The 16,793-nt window shown below is 43.8% G+C and overlaps 2 protein-coding genes across 4 annotated transcripts in view; one reads left to right on the top strand and one right to left on the bottom strand.

Moving 5' to 3' along the window:
- The first annotated feature begins 35 nt into the window (after positions 1-35).
- Positions 36-14,670, top strand: LOC114861838 (ceramide transfer protein-like). 3 transcript variants are annotated; one of them, XM_029161489.3, is made up of 18 exons: positions 36-700; positions 865-999; positions 3,060-3,176; positions 7,316-7,423; positions 7,517-7,655; positions 8,127-8,213; positions 8,356-8,513; positions 10,002-10,094; positions 10,211-10,297; positions 10,391-10,483; positions 10,770-10,847; positions 11,381-11,476; positions 11,810-11,942; positions 12,035-12,105; positions 12,212-12,340; positions 12,552-12,681; positions 12,871-13,008; positions 13,127-14,670. In XM_029161489.3, the coding sequence occupies exons 1-17, from the start codon at positions 611-613 to the stop codon at positions 12,996-12,998; spliced, it is 1,872 nt and encodes a 623-aa protein (XP_029017322.1). In that variant the 5' UTR covers positions 36-610; the 3' UTR covers positions 12,999-13,008; positions 13,127-14,670. The 3 variants fall into 3 exon arrangements, with proteins under 3 accessions (XP_029017322.1, XP_029017324.1, XP_029017325.1); XM_029161491.3 differs by lacking the exon at positions 10,770-10,847; XM_029161492.3 differs by lacking the exons at positions 36-700; positions 865-999; positions 3,060-3,176 and adding an exon at positions 5,000-5,447.
- Positions 14,671-14,742: 72 nt separating this feature from the next.
- The window catches only part of pip5k1bb (phosphatidylinositol-4-phosphate 5-kinase, type I, beta b), a 50,133-nt gene continuing 48,082 nt past the window's right edge, over positions 14,743-16,793 (bottom strand). The window contains 2 exon segments of the mRNA XM_029161496.3: positions 14,743-15,864; positions 15,955-16,078. Coding sequence (XP_029017329.1) covers positions 15,862-15,864; positions 15,955-16,078 — 127 coding nt within the window. The 3' untranslated portion in view covers positions 14,743-15,861.

Genomic DNA, 16,793 nt, shown 5'->3' on the forward strand with positions numbered 1-16,793 from the left:
AAGCGTGGCTGCAGCTCCTCCTCCCGACTTAATGAAGACAAGCTAGTCTTCCTCCGCTACTGCTAACTAAACCGCGGAACTGCAGCGACGATGCGATCCTTTGCGCGTCATTTATTATAAGTTGTGATACTGGGTCAATACGAGAGCTTTGCTTATCGGTCACTCCTTTGAGCAGCTAATCGATAGCAGCTAACATAGCTATCGAGAATTGTGACAAGTTGCTAGTTAAGTCCGTGTTAGCTAGTTGCGTCGTTTGACAGCTAACTGCTAACCAGCTAATCTTAGTCGTATTCGACATCAATTTAAAACCAAAGCCCGCAAACATCGAAAAGTTGAAGCTCGGTTGTCTCCTCTGACCTGCTACGGGACTCGTTAGCTTGGTTCAAGTGTGTCAGACGGGCAAAGATTCATGACACTATTCGGCGGATGTTTTAAATGTTGCACTTGAGTTAATGCCAAATTAAAGCTGTTTCGCTGACGTTCAGGTTGAGTTAAAGAAGCTTTCAGTAGGTCTGCCCGTGACGCCTTTGTGCTGATAAACTGGTTAATCCAGACACGAACGGAACGGCACCAGGATAAGATCCGCGCTTCCACTCAACCTTGGATTTAAATGTCAGAAAAGAGTTCATCGTCCAGTTCGGATGAGGATGTGGACCCGGAATCTGCGCAGCCTGTGGAGCTGGGAGGCGTCCTGAGCAAGGTGAGGCTTAGAAACAGCTGGCGGTCGGTGTTCCACAGATTGGAGAGGTTAATAAGACACAAGGCGTCTGAGCCCAATGAGTATTTGTAAGTTAGGCTCAAATATTATGCGCATATGCAAAAATAGACGTGGTCGTAAGTGCTTTGCGTCTTGTGTGTTTGCAGTGGACAAATTACATACACGGGTGGCAGGACCGATGGGTCGTGTTGAAAAACAATACTTTGAGCTACTACAAGTCGGAGGATGAACGGGAGTACGGCTGCAGGGGGTCCCTGTGCCTCAGCAAGGCTGTCATCACGGTGAGTGTGTGAGTTCCGCCTTCTGTTGTAGGGAAGGAGCTTGACACTGTTGCTCTCCTGCTGTCTAACGTACCAACATCGCAGTGTTTGGATTGTGTCATCTCCATGCTTAGCTTGGAGTTGAATTTCTATTTCTTCAGTTACCATTACTAATTGATAGGAGGCCAAACATTGCAAGTGACGTCAGTGTTGCTATGATCACATATCTGCATTATCTTCCCAGGCGACATTTAAACACGCCACTGTCATTTCAGATGCCTTTGGAAACTGTTTCTTTTTACAGTTTCAGCTAAGATTTATCTGCAAACTGTTAAGATTGTTAAGATTGCACCTATATTCTTCCCCAGGTTGGCCTCCTGTGGATGAGATAAGCTGAAATCCCACACCCTGGTTAAATATTCACTGTTCTCGGAACATACTGCTACAGAGGAACATACTGAGTACAGAGGCCACGCAAACGGTCCTGCTGTGATTTGTGCAATAGGATTATATGACTCAAAAGTGGATTAAACCACAACGTGAAAGCTTACTTAGTTTCCTGGAGGGAGTTTGGTCATTTCAGTAAACATTCTGATGTTTGTGCATACTGTAAACAACGTACTGTATAGTATATATTTTCCAAACATATTACACTAACTGACTATGATGTGTACAGTTTTAGTACACATGCTCGCTGTTAATTAGAACTATATGACCCACAGAGTAACTGTTAACTGCCTCTCCCCTTTTCATTTATCCGAAGCCAGGACTGCCTAAGGAGCTGTGGTATGAGGAGTCAGGAATGCAGAAACAAGCCTCTGCTTCTCTTCTTGCCTAATATCAGTCGGTTCTACATTGTGTAGTCACAGACAGACACCAGACAGTTGTCTAAGGCTCCACAACCTTGGCAGAAAGTATTAGTTTTGCAATTCAGGGTACATTTCCAGAATTTCAAATCAGTCAGAATCCCAAATGTGACTATCACAGGGCGCCACAGTTTAGCTCAAGGGTAAAAAGCTGGTGCAGCGTGGACATACAATAGTGCCTATGCAAGGAAAAAGAAAATGTTCCGGGGCTAAATCAGCAGTATAAACTGGATTGTAAAACTGGGGTTTATGGGCTGTGTCTAATACAGCGCAGCAAGATAGACTGGAGTGATGAAGCCATGATACCATGGGTGTGTGCACATGGGGTTACTGTTGCATGCCCCTGCTTATAGTGAAATTTTCAATTCAGAGGGCGTTTTTACCCGTCCTCTATTACTAGAAGGTATTTAAGGGTCAGAGAAAACCGTTGGCCCCAATCGGCATGGCAGTCATGCAGCTTGTGAAATGTAACACTAGTGTTCAAGTGTAACAATATTGCATCAGGTTAAACAGAGCCTGTGCACAGAGTTGGCGGGTGTGTTGCTGTTGCCAGTGGCAGCAAATTAACCTGCACATGAGTGTCATTCAGAAAATTTAATTAAAGTCAGGCAGCGTGCGATTCTGTCAGCTGACCGATCAGCTACTGCTGCTGAGGAGCAGGAGTTTTCTTCCCTGTCAGGAGCGTTTGGGAAGCAGGTCCCGTCGCCGCTCGACGCCACTGCGCAGATTCCAATCTCAGAGAAAACGGGGAATTCTTTGGTGCACGTGTTTGAGAGCTGGTCAGTAGTTGGAGTTGGGTGGGGTGTGCTGTAGGACGGGGGAGTGAAATAGTTGAAAGATTTGTCCCGAGAGCAGGAGGAAAGTTTGTGATGACCCGGGTTCAGGAAAAGCTGGAGGAATATTTTTCTTGTGCAGCTGGCTGAGTTGTGCCTGCAGACAAGGCATCAGTTTCCAATTAAAATTCCTGTTTATTGTGTGGATGGGACTTTTTTGTGCCTGATTGAATCCATGTGTGTCAACAATGTGTCATCACTACTCAGCCAGTGTCATTAGCAGACAGAGGAGTTACAGCAGATAAAGCCAAAATATGGGAGACTGTAACGCTGAGTTTTTCATATTAAATAACAGAGGTTTGGTTTTGCCATCACTATTTTGTGAGTCTTTACTCGTGCAGGACAAAAATGTATTTACGACCTCTCCCTCCTTTTTTTGCAGCCCCATGAGTTTGACGAGTGTCGTTTTGACATCAGCGTGAACGACAGCGTTTGGTACCTCAGAGCTGAAGATCCTGAGCACAGGCTGCAGTGGATTGAGTCAATCGAGTTGCACAAGGTAAGTTGTCCGTGTCTCAGTTTTTACTGACTTTGTTGGCTTTTACTTTTCTCCACATACAGATGCTCATTGTGCTTGAATTGATTTGTACATGTTGTTTTGTCAGTTCCCTAAACCGTTTATTTACTTCTTTTCTTGAAAGCTTTAATCACCCATTTAAAATATTGCTTAGCAGCAATATTCATATTCAATATTTTACCTATTCTGGTTGGGGGGGGGGTGCCATTAAAAGACAGGGAGCTACTGTATCTGTTTTGTTCCATGAGCTGGGAGTGGCAGGAAAGGGATACACACACACACACACACACACACACACACACACACACACACACACACACACACAGCCCTCTACATTGAGAATGTGAGGAATCTGGGGAGTGAGGTGCTGAGGTGGGGTTATCCCCTGTCAGGTCATCAGATCCCAGACAGCTGCTCACTCTACAAGGACACCTTCTGAATGATGTACAACTTCAGTTATGTAAAACACAACTTATGTGTGCACTGTCTAGATTTGTAATATTGGAAGGCACGCTTGTTTTTTTAATAATACTAATTTAATTTCATTGGTTGGTTGGGAGCATACCTAATCTGTAATGCACTTAAATGGCGTCAAATACTGATGTTGACAAAATTTGTTCACACAATAATGATATAAAGTATGATCCATACTTTAATGACGCAGTACTGTCGTTTTTTTATTTTTATTTTACTTAATGTCTACATTTGCTTTAACATCCTTTCAAAGTAGATGTTGTGCTTTTACTCACAAGTCACTATTGTTTGTTATATGAATGGATGAAATGACAAATTAATAGCTAATGGATTTTTTTTTACTGGCTTGTGTTTGCCTCATAAAAACGTTGTATTTGAGAACCCACTGCACTCATCACCGCCAAAGAGCACAGAAGCTTCCCTGTGAGCTCTCATTGGTCGTGCTTCTCCGTTGAGAGGGTGCTGTGGATGGCTTTGTTAGTGCTGTGGGGTTTGGTCTTGTCAATGGATTGTGAGCGACCACAGGTCTCTGCTCCATTAGCAGCGGTGTGAGACTATTTCAGGGTTATGTCTACGTGACCCAGTGATCAGTCAGCTTCAGGATGTGTCAGCACTGCCCCCTGCTGGACTAACAGCGTGGGTGTTGTTATTATAAATACCAGTTTAAAGACATTGTTTCTTTGTGAACTTTTTATTTCTTTCAGTCAGTCAGAGTGAAAGCATGTACAGCAGTCAGTACCTTAATCTGAGAAACGTTCATCTTGATGTGGAGTATGGGTATTTCAGGCACGTATCAGCTTTTTTAAAAGTATTTTTTTGTACATTTATCACTAGCTCAGATTTCTTGTTAACTATAACAACTCAAGCTTTTTTTTCTTACCGATTTCTGTCTTCTCAACTCAAAATACAAAGCAAATGAAGGCGTGATGATGTGTGAAACCGTCTTTCATGCAGTTAATTGTTTGTGTGGGCGCCTCTAATAAAGCTGTGGTTTATTACTGCAGGTACAAATTGTGTAACATTAAACTTTAAAGGTCTTTAATGAGACATTTTCAAAGGGCAACACCCAGATTTGCATATTAATATTACAAAATAGGTCTTTTGTCTGTTCAGAGCATTTGTGTTTATATGTGTGGGTGTTTTCCTGGAGGTGGGAAAAGTTGTGCTAAATGCAGGGATTTTAAGTGCTGCTCTCGATGAATAATGCATTTGTTTAATTGCTCGTTCTCACAGACACGCTGCAAAAATAGAGAGATCAGCAGCGAAGACTGTTCCATTCGGTCACGTTCATGGGGGTGATAAGAGAGGGACGGGGGAAACTCCCCCATCTTTTCTTCTTCAGCATTAGGCCTGTTGTCGGCGTAGTCTGAACAGTATTGGCTAAGGTCAGGCTTCTTGGGTCGACACTGGCAAATCAGAACGAGAGTGGATCTGGTCAGGCAGATAGGTGAAAAGCAGTAGAACAAGAGAAATGTTGCTCTCTGCCTCCTACTCTCTGCCTCTCTGTCACTCCAACTCTCTCTCTTCTTCTCTGTCATGATGTGCTGTAGCCTGCTTTACTCGCCCACCTATTGCTCCTTTAGCAGCTTATCTCACAAACGGCTTCGGACAGCCCCGGTCTCTCTCCCTCTCACTCTGATGCATACATGCATGAACCCTTCATTTTTGCCTCTCTCTGGTTCTCTGCCTTCCATGCAAACACATACCGTCTCAGTTGCTCGCTCAGCGATGGATGCTGGACATAAAGACGGACCAGACGAAAAGGTTTCACATATCAGGGTGTGTGGTCTGTTGCTATATGTATGCGGCACAACTGTGTGTGTGTGTGCGTCTGCAGAGTAGCTGACTGAGAGCCTACTGAGAGCAGACCCGCTTTGCTCTGCCAAGGAATCCTAGGACTCTTTCTCTGTCTCTTCTGCTTCATAGAGCAGGTAGTGTCTGATGCTCCCCTGACTAATGGAGAAGGCGACTACTTTCTTGTCTTCTCCATCTTTTATTGGATGAGCTAAGCCCGAGCCTTTGTGGCTTCTCTTCCCTGCCACCTCTGCTTGTCTTTTGTTCATCAGCGAGGTGTGTCCAGGGATACGGGAGTACTGGATTAAAGCATCTGAGTTGTCAGGACACACTGAGTGTTGCGGTAGCGTCTGGGCAATGCTGGGGACAGCAAACCGCCAGGACTGCGGCAGCGTCCTGTTCTGCTTTGGCTGTGGGAATGGACGAATGGTGGGCTTATAGCGTGCTGGCATGCTGCTTGCATCTTACACCGTCGGTCATCACTGAAGTTTATGATTAATATACTACACTTATGACAAGAGAGAATATTACAGTAAATGACCTAAATTTTGAGTTTGCATGCATAGTTGTTTACTTCCACTTCTGATGGGCTGGGTTTGTCACTGCTCGTCTCCACTGCATTGATTCTGACACAGGTTACCGTTCATGTGTTGTGGTTGAGTGGGTGTTTAATTTGCATGGTTGTGTGATGCAGCTGAGCAGATGTATTATGTGTAAGTCTCGCTCTTCATTGCTTCATTGTGGTGCTTTTCTTTGTTGTCTCTGCCCAACCTACTAGTACGTAAAATTTAATATAGTAAAAATAGTCGAACATCACAGGGATCTGAACAGAGCTATACAACATCTAACAATCATTTATATTTACCGGTACATTCGTGCTCTCATTTTGACTAGTATAAAATGTAGGTTGAAACCAGTCAGCAGGAGCAAATCGTGAGCGTTTGTTTAGGGCTTGAAATATTGATGGAGAAAAGCATAGATGAAGACAACATGGAGCACATGTGGTGCATTAGGAAAGTTATAACAAAAAAAATATAGTGAAGCTGTGGGTTCATTGGATTGTAATTGTGGAGCCAGCAGTGGACACACACACACACAAAAGCACTTTCCATACCAGTGTCAACTAACACAGACCTCAGAATCTGGAAGTCTTGTTCTGTCTTGTTCTGGAATATAGGTTTTACTGTAGCAACATTACTGTTATTATAATAAGTAAATTCCATTTATTGTTTAAGTGTTAAATTGTAGATGGCAAAGTGTTGGCATCCACATATTCACTGTCTTCTCTAATGTTAATGTCTTAAGATCCTAATATGGAAAGAAGAATATTTTGCTTTGGTGGGGTTCTTTGGATTTTTGGCCACATTTACGGAACAAATGAAGTCACTCCCACCCCCTGAAGCCTGGTCCTAGATCTGCTTTAAAATGACGTGCAAACAATGCACCTCATGTGCTAAAACGTTATCTCCGCAAAGTAGAAATGATACCTAGATGTGCAGGTTTTGGGATAATGTGTAGTGAATGTTTTAGTATCCCGTGTAGTGGCTGGGTCTGTTATTCTTCTGTTGGTTTGTTTGTGTAGGTGTAAACCCTGCACTGGTCCAGCTCAGTGTGACTTGGTGCTGCTGACTGCTAGTGTTGATCTTCCACTGCCTCTGTCTCTTTTATTGAGCCGCAAAATGTTTTCTTCCCTTGATACAAGTCCAGTGAATGTATGCAGTTAATTATTATCCCTTTTCTCTACTTTGCTTAGTCTGTATGTTTCCTTTTCTGCTCTTTCTTTAAATGTCTTCATCATTTCCACTCTTTTTTTTTTTTTTTTCCTTCCCACATGTACCTTGTGTGGGTTGCAGGCCGAGTCTGGTTATGGTTCAGAAACAAGTCTGAGGCGTCATGGATCCATGTTGTCTCTCACCTCAGCAGCAAGTGCCTTGTCTGCCACGTCGACATCCTCCTTCAAGGTAGAAACATAGTGTCTTGTGACATTAACAACCCCGACTAAGATGTGTCTTGTCTTCTGACAACTTTCATGTGATCTTGTCTTCTGCCATCAGAAGGGCCACCGGTTACGTGAGAAGCTAGCAGAAATGGAAACTTTCCGGGACATTCTCTGCAGACAAGTGGACACCCTGCAGAAATATTTTGACTCCTGTGCTGATGCTGTCTCTAAAGATGAGTTTCAGAGAGACCGAGGTAACCTGAGGCCTAAACTATGGTCCTTCATTTAGGACATTTAAATTAAATTTGTTCATGTTCACCAAAAAATCTAATATTGAAAGCATTGCAGTTCTAGCAAGCAGGCGTTAGTCTTGATGTTTACTGGCAAAGGGAAGTATTAATAGATGGGGAGATGAAGAAGAGTAGTCAGTAATACTCAGTGAGAAGGAAACAAGACCTCTATCCACTTACAGAGCACTTTGCGGCCTGTTAAATCTCTGAGGCAGAACCTCTCTGTGTCCTTCAGTACCACTTTCCTGTTGAGCTGCTTTCTAAGGCAGGTTCAATGAACTGATAGTTGAACGTTTTGTTGCTAGAAAGAATTGTGTTCAACAATTACATACTTAAGGTAGCACTTCTAGAGGTGCCGGTTTATAATGTCAGCAATAAAAGAACCGTGTGCTGCCAGCTTTACAGAATTTCTAACTGCCACTGTTTTCTTAATAGTACTGGAGGAGGATGAAGACGACTTTCTTGCCACTGCAAAGGCTGATGGTGAAGTTAACCACAACAACAATGGCAGCAAAGAAAAACGTAAGTTTAGCTGCAAAAACATGTCTTCTGTTGAGAATAATTGTGAAACAGATGTTTAGTTAGCCTTGTAATAAACGATTTGCTTTGACATTCAGATCAAGTCATGGCCCCTTAGTTATATTTTTGCATCTGTGTCTGTCAGTGTTTTCTCCTGCCAGTCCCAAAGGTATCAACGGGATTGACTTTAAGGGTGAGGCCATCACCTTCAAGGCCACTACAGCAGGCATCCTCTCTACCTTGTCCCACTGCATTGAACTGATGGTCAAACGGGAGGAGAGCTGGCAGAAGAGACTGGACAAGGTACAGTCTTGAACTACCCACACACTGATCAAATATCACTTGTGGTACAGCTTCCTTTAAAAATGAGTGAGACGCAGGGAATTGTTGCTTCCACTTGTTGTTATGAGCAGTACAGCTCCACTTTTGGGCTCTGTTCTGTAGGTTGATGTGGTTGCTGGACCAAACCCTGCTGACCAAATATTTAACCATGATTGCAGTATGTGAGTCAGTGATATGAAATAATATTGATGGATAGGTTTACTGGAAAATGTAATGAAAATGAAATACAAAGGATGGTAGAAATGTTATAAGGCTTTTATTAAATGAATGAATAATGTTGATTTCTCTGACAGATAAGACTTAAGCTGCGTGTCTATTGTGTTTAGAAGTTATACTGTATGATCCATATATTTCGTATGGTGTTGTAGCCTTTATTGAATCACTAGAGTTCCCATAACACTTTTTTCCATTCATTGATCTTGCGCTGTCTAGAAAAGCCCTCTGTCTGTATAGACATGCCCTTTACAACTTCTTTCACATTGATCAAGTCAGCTGATGCAGTCAAACCAGTTTGTTTTTTTCCTCTGTGTAAAGGCGTGCTGCCCAACCCTGAGGCTTGCTGAAGCCGGGGAGTGCTTTCAGTTAATTCAGACTGCCTGACTTGCACTACCTCAGTCTTATCTATGTTTGGTTCTGGATCTGGATCTTTGCTGCCAGCGTGGAGTAGGGAAATAGAAATAGTTACAGAAGACCAGCTGCAGGAAAACGATACATTGGCTCAGACTTGTGGGCCGAGTGAATTAGGAAATGACTACTCAGACTTCACGGTACATTTGGTGGAAGCCTTCGTTACGACCGAGGACAGAGCTGCTTAAATCCCAGAAACAGAGATGGATTCCACTACAGACCTGCAGCCTCTTTTTCACAGTAGGTCTGACGTGGTGACATAGGTTCATGCCTTCCTTTACGCTGTGTTTGCTTTATTGATTCCTGTCTGGTTTAGGGATTTTACTGTATTTATGTGTTTCCTGCTTGTTTTCTGCTACACTAATTTAGCTAAGTCCACTTTTTTTAATGCGGTTTTACTCCTTTCCTCTTACGTAGACCAAGTACTTGTCTCTCAGAGCAAAAACTTTTCCTATGGTCGTTTGGTTTTGAGCAGCATGTTGTGAACACATTATTAGAAATATTATGTAGTTGCAGTCTGTCTTTAGTTTACTTGTGTGAAGTGTTGATTTCCTTCTGGTAGGGACAGAGATATTAGGTCAAATTTGTTGAAGTGATGAGTTACTTACAGTATCAGCTGTAGTCTGAGGAAATAATATTGTCACTAGGGTGGAGATACAGTATGTCTCGACTGCGTAACACTAAAATCCTCCTGCTTGCTTTCTCATTGTAAAGGATTAGCAACACGGAGCATTTAATGTTTGTTTATGTTTACATCAGTTGTATTTATTGTTTTTCATAACTTGTTAACTAACAGCACTCCACTTGTCTCGGTCTGTGCAGGAGTTGGAAAAGAGGAGGAGGATAGAAGATGCCTACAAATCTGCTATGCATGAACTGAAGAAGAAGTCCCACTACGGAGGCCCAGACTATGAGGCAAGATGATGACTAAGAGACGGCGTGCGGTCGAATAGTTCTGTGCCTTGGACTGGAGTTGTTTCACAGGATCCCTCTAAGCCTGACAGCACATGTTGGTTGTTATCTCTTGACAGGAAGGGCCCAACAGTTTAATCAATGAAGAAGAGTTCTTTGATGCAGTGGAAGCTGCACTGGACAGACAAGACAAGATAGAAGAGCAGGTAAGTTACTCCTGTATTATTCTCCCTCCTTGCAGAGATGTGCCATCTGTCCTGCTCTGTAACGTTATCCTGTGTGAAAACGTTTCCCCTCAGAGCCAGTCGGAGAAGGTCCGAATACCTCGACTAACTCCAGTTCCACCTGGAGACAGCTACTCCACCATCGGCACTCATCGATGTGCCAACAAGGTGCCCAACACATTTCTTACATTCTAAATTCTCCACATTCTTGCTGTTCAACTCTGTTCTGTTGTGAACCTATTTTCTGCATCTCATCCATTCTGTTTGAAGCCTGTGCAGCTTCTGTTCCAATGACATGTTCTCATAATGTGCCCATGCATCATCTTAGTCTGCTCACAGACAGAATCAGTACCTATTGCTTAAAATGATTGCGGTTGTGATTGTGTGCTCTGGTTTGCTGCGGGGTGGACTGTTGCTTATCTCTCTCTCCTCCAACCCTCTTTCTGCTGTACAGCCCTGTAGCCATTCTTCCTCCTTGTCCTCCGTTGAGCTAGTCAGTGCTTCAGATGACATTCACAGATTCAGCGCTCAGGTAATGTATTTAGTCAACAAAGGGCACCTGTATCTATAGGGATATTCAAACGCCTACTTCAGTCAGAGAGAGCATGAGCAGAGAGCATGAGAATGAATGTCGGCCTCTGGGGGATTTCACAAGCTTTCAGATGCTTTGGTTGGCTTTAAATGAACTTTAAAATTTAAAATTCCTGTGAGTAAATTGTTGATAAAATGTTTGCTGGTGCATGACTCCATCATTGACACCTGCTCCTCCTCTCTCTAAGACTCCACAGAATGACAGGCATGAATCCCTAATACACTAGCTCTGTTCTCTTTCTAATGCACCGTTGGGACGTCCTACTGTTTAATATTTATTTAGTCACTGTACAGTAGCTTTCGGTTTGCCTCCAATAACATTATCACCACTAGTGTAATATAATACTAGCACGGGTGTCTTGGCATGCTTGTCACCCATGACTAAACCAGCCTTACATATCTAACACTGTATTGTTTTGTCCCCTAAATAACATCAGCAGAAGCACAAATTCAATCAATGTGTCTGTCTCTTAGGTGGAGGAAATGGTGCAGAGTCATATGACTTACTCTCTTCAGGATGTGGGAGGAGATGCCAACTGGCAGCTGGTCATAGAAGAAGGAGAGATGAAGGTGAGTCATTATTATGAATCATTTCACTTGCTTAGAATATATAAAGGATGCCTTTTGAAAACACTGCTGATCCAGGTCCACTCCCGAACAGAGACAGTGCTCCTGATTGCAGTTTGTTCTTTGCTCTGGGCCTCCTCAGAATGTGCAGCTGTCCAAGTAGACTCTGCATATTAATAATTAAAACAACCTCAAATAGAAAGAGGATTGACAGGACACCATGACACTGCTAGTCACACCACTCTACAAAGCTATTTCCTATTTTCTTAACCTGGCCAGTCACTAATCTAAGGTGTGCTTTCTGTTGATTTGTTTTCATTGCACTCTGTGTAACAGGTGTACAGGAGAGAAGTGGAGGAGAACGGCATTGTGCTGGATCCTCTAAAAGCCACGCATGTTGTCAAAGGGGTGACGGGACATGAGGTCTGCCACTACTTTTGGGACACCAGCGTACGCATGGACTGGGAGAGTACGTCCACTTTTTCAGACGTCCACGTCATTTTAGTAACGTTAGTTAGTCATTTCAAATGTCATAACCCCATTGGACTCATTCTTCCACAGCTACGATTGAAAATTTCAACGTCGTGGAAACGCTTTCTGATAACGCAATCATCGTTTACCAGACGCACAAGGTAAACTCAAGTCAGGGTGGTTTCATATGTCTATGAAGGTGCATATGTTCTGTAATATTCCACAGCTTATTGAATAAGCATGTGAATATCTCTGACTGATTTCCAGAGAGTGTGGCCGGCCTCTCAGAGGGACGTGCTCTACCTGTCAGCCATCAGGAAAATCCTGGCAACCAACGAAAATGACCCAGACACGTGGCTGGTTTGCAACTTTTCAGTGGATCATGATAATGCTCTTGTAAGATTACACCACATCTTCTTATACATTATTAAAAATGTGCCTAGTAGATGAAAACAGTTGGACTGAAATACCACTTAGCTTCAGGCAGGCTTTTTAAGGCCCGTTAGGGCTAAATGAAAGAATTTATTTGTTAACTTCACCTACTCTGTCAAATCGGCTACAATGAAATTTGTGGCAGCTTGTGAATGGTTTGCATTTATGTTTACAGCCCACAAACCGCTGTGTTCGTGCCAAAATCAACGTTGCCATGATCTGCCAGACACTGGTCAGCCCACCAGAGGGTGATAAAGAGATATGCAGAGAAAACCTCCTTTGTAAGATCACCTATGTTGCCAACGGTAAGTGTCGCCCCAGCATATAAAAAATGAATAGTGTTGCTTAACAGTTAAATCTAAGAGCTCAATGCTTTAAATGCCATGAGCCCCTATAGATTGTGTTATATACTGAGGGCACCAAAGACCGCAGACTGTGTTCAATCAGAACACCATGGGTTGATGATTCATATTTTTATCTTGTTGTGGCTACAGTAAACCCAGGAGGTTGGGCTCCAGCGTCGGTCCTTAGAGCTGTGGCCAAGAGGGAATATCCCAAGTTCCTGAAGCGCTTCACCTCATATGTGCAGGAGAAAACTGCTGGAAAGTCCATCCTCTTCTGAGGATTAAGAGGTAATAAGGAATCAAGTATCAATTCTTGCTTTGTCTTTGAAACCCAAAAGAGAATCTAATGTGATTTTTACTGATATTTCTGGCACGCTGAGGTTAAACTCTTCCTTTCTTCTTTCAGGATTATAGGGGCAGAGGATGCCCACAAGACAGACCGTTGTGAAACTACACAACCCATTCTATATGCAGGACACCGCGCCATCCAGATCACCAGTTCCTGGAAGCTCTTCTGCCTCTAGAGGACATTTATGGCTTTAATCCATCAGCAGTTTTCATCCCAGGCTCGTTATTACAGCGTAACGCCACATGTCATGGCTACATGTCTGTACATTCAAGTTTCCTACGTGGTTCTTTGTTGTTGTTTTTTTCTAGTAAGCTGTTTTGTACATTTCTTATCATTACAATCTTCTTGACTTTTGGGGTTTGATTTCTTTCCTAATAATATTACAGCTGCTTTTTTGTTGCTGCTGAAGTAAGTACCACGAGAGAGGACAGTGGACACAGTAGAGGCGCTGGTGAGGTGTGGTACAGTATCTCGTCTTTCTTGCCTTCTCCTGTCCCTTTTGTGATGACTCTCTTTGAGGTTTGATGGAGGGTCAGAGCCTAAAGCTTTGAAATCTTTATATTTCTAGACTCTAAAGTAGTTTTCAGAGAGCACTAAGGACACAATGTATTGTACAGATAAAAAAAGACTAGTTTTCAGTTATGTAGTTTACCTATGTGAGAAATGTGAAATGACTGTTATATGCTTGAATTTGATGACACCAATGGGAAAAGGAAATCTGAAGTAGGCGGTAAAGTCTTATTAACTCGGCATTGGACAATACTTTGACACCGTTGAACTGATAATCACTAATCCGATGTCCTTGGCGTAGTGGACTGTAGACTGTAGATGCTAAGTCGTGGTTTATAATCAGTGTGTATCTGTCTTTAACCTTGATGTCAAACACAGTTGCTGACAGATGCGTGCGAATGACCAGGCATGTTGTCTGATACAAAGATTCCTCTCTTTGCTTGAGAGACGTGTGGATACATTTCATGCACCCTCGGTTGTTTTCAGCATTTTCAGCCCGTTGTGAGGCAGACCCGTTCATTCGGGCTTTGTTAATGAGTCCTGCTGCTACATTGCAGGATAGGATGGAGCCGTTAGAATGTTGTACCCCCCCCCCCCCCCCAACACTGCATTTCAGACGCCACACTACAGGGCAGTGGCCTCCTGCCCCGTTGACTTGTTATCTACCCTCAGAATGCCTTAGACACCAGGATGAACCTGACCGTCCTGGCTTTTGCTACTGTACAGCCACCAGATGTGCATTTATCAACACTGAAACAAAGCGCAGAGGAGAGCGTCAGCATTCCGTACCATCCTAGTCCAGATTGTGTTTAATGCCATCAGAGTTTTTGGGGGGGGTTGGGGTTTCCAATTGGCACATGTGGTTGAACTCGAACAATTATATTTTCAGGCAAAGAGGTCAAAGATTAGAAAGTACCTGGATAATTGTTTGCTTATGACCACGAGAATGCGTTTAGTGTTGTTAATTTTGATATTTTGTCCGCAATCTACAGACTTTGTATATTTCTAAGCTGTACATCAGAAGTGTTGTTTGCACTAAATGTAATGCAATTTGACAATGTTCTGTAAATTAAAATTGTTACATGGCAGAAGCGACTGGTTTTGTGCTCGTGTTGTGCTGCTGTAAATCAGAGTCTGGTTTCTTCTTAGAAAATGTACATACATTCACTTGCCACTGAATTGTAGCGGTTTATTCATAGGAGTCTCTTCTATATATAAATATGCTTTGTCTTTACATTCAGCAATTGAAATGTTTTCAGCAAATGGTAAAATATTGAGATTCACACAATGATCTCAACTGGTGGTGGTGGATTTCAACATTTATAGTCAGAAATGAGCTGGAAGAGGTATGGGACAGCTTCTAACTGTAGGATAATTGTCTCGCCACTTCTTGGAGGACACGCTTGTTCAGTATCAAAGAACATCCTGAGTAAAAAGCAACTTCAGCCATGACAAAGCTCAAAAACTAGTAGCTTCACAAAATGATGCACAACGGTCCTTCATCGTCTCTGTACATTTAGCATCCATGACTTACAGAGGTGTTGATTTGTAGAGTAAAAAGAGGGGGAAAAGTGCATGTTCACGCACCAATCTGTGCTTTTGTCAGGTACCAACATCCTCAGATCCTCTGTTCCTCACAGTGATCATGAACAACGTCAAAAGTGCCTTTTTGTCATTAGCGAGTCCGTCGTCCCTCCGCGTGTTTCACCCACGACCCAGTAACCGTCTGGTCTCGCGTTCCTTCGCTCGAGGTTTGTGTCCGGTCAGTTTAACCACAGCAGGTGTGTTCATAGGAGTCTGTCCTCATCCGCGTCGGCTGTGGCTACGAGCGACGCCAACGTGAATCCACTGTAAACGTTTATCATCTGATCCATGATTAATGCACTTGCAACCTTTAAAAGTGTCTCGTTAATTCTGAGCAGCAGAAAACACACTGTCCATCCTGTTCCTCGGGTTTATATAGTTTAGGGACTTGTGTAGGCTAATAAACAGGATACATATATAAAACTTAATGGCACTGCATTGACAAATGGCCTAAAAAGCAACACTCGGTCTGAGCACATATGTCACACGGTTCCTGCACATATGCGTCACTGTGACTTGGTGGCATGTTCCTTTAGACCGGTGGGAAATCTCAGTCTTGGTATGTGTTGGCAATACAAGTGGACATGGGTGTAGCAGCACGGCAAGTAGCATCACAGGCCAGCGTGGCCTCGTCCCACGGAGCGCGGCGATTGTCTTGTGTTTGGCAGGAGGAAATGACGTTTGTGGAGCAGCTCGTTTCACTGCAGACGTAAACAGAGGAAGAGGTCCTGATTGAAGTAATGTGCACTAGACATCAGAGGGAATGTGGGATTTGACAGATTATTACTCACCAAGTAGACGTCCAGCACTGATCCATCGTCGCGGTCTATGTCCACGTCCATGGTGCTCTGCTCCGAGGTGAGGCAGATAGCGCTGTCCTCCAGCGTGAACGTGGAGCTGGAAGCAACGTCCTCCCTGAAACCACAGGAAATGTTTGCACTGATGCGTTGATGCTGATGCAGACGCTGGCATCAGAGAGGCACAGACAGACTGTGACCCATGTTGTGTTCGACATGAGAAGCAGGAAGTGCTGATCGCCACCAGGGGGCAGCAGGGGCCGTCCCACGAGAGGCGGCTGTAATAAATTCAGGAATGTGTTTTTGCCCTTTTATGACATGTGATTGACTTTTTTTCGTGTTCAAAGTCAAAATGCTAACGCCGAGCGCTACGCGGGCAGCTAGCGACGGCAGAGCAGCAGGTGGAACAGAAGGCGGACGTGTTACGGCCGCGACACAGCAGCTGCCGGGCCGGATTTCTGCCTCCGCCGCAGCGCTCGTCCCCCTTTGACAGGAGCTTTTAGCGGCATAATGGCACCAAGGAAGAGCGTGACAAAGCCGCCGCTTAAATATTTATGAAAACAGTTGACGGAGCGATGTCTGGGCAGCAGCAGGTGCCTGGTGAAACGACAAGACCGGGCAGGTCACACAATGGAGCCTCAGAACCCGACACTGGCCGGGGAAGAGAGCGTGGTTCAGACCACGGCGTGGGTGAGGTGGGTGAAGGCCTTCCTGCCCACAAACCAACGGCTCCCTAGGGTCCGTGTAGAACCATCACTACTATATGTGCACTGAACGCATCACCAAGACGATGAGTCAACGGCTCCATGACGCGAGTGGTGAGTGGGGCCTTG

This window comes from Betta splendens, chromosome 9, assembly GCF_900634795.4.
Source record: "Betta splendens chromosome 9, fBetSpl5.4, whole genome shotgun sequence".
Lineage (NCBI taxonomy): Eukaryota > Metazoa > Chordata > Actinopteri > Anabantiformes > Osphronemidae > Betta > Betta splendens.

Coding starts and splice junctions, on each gene's coding strand:
- LOC114861838 (XM_029161489.3), top strand. CDS start 611: ATGTCAGAAAAGAGTTCATCGTCCAGTTCGGATGAGGATGTGGACCCG. Junction 1,000..3,059: donor TCAGCAAGGCTGTCATCACG/GTGAGTGTGTGA, acceptor CTTTTTTTGCAG/CCCCATGAGTTTGACGAGTG. Junction 11,943..12,034: donor CGTACGCATGGACTGGGAGA/GTACGTCCACTT, acceptor ATTCTTCCACAG/CTACGATTGAAAATTTCAAC.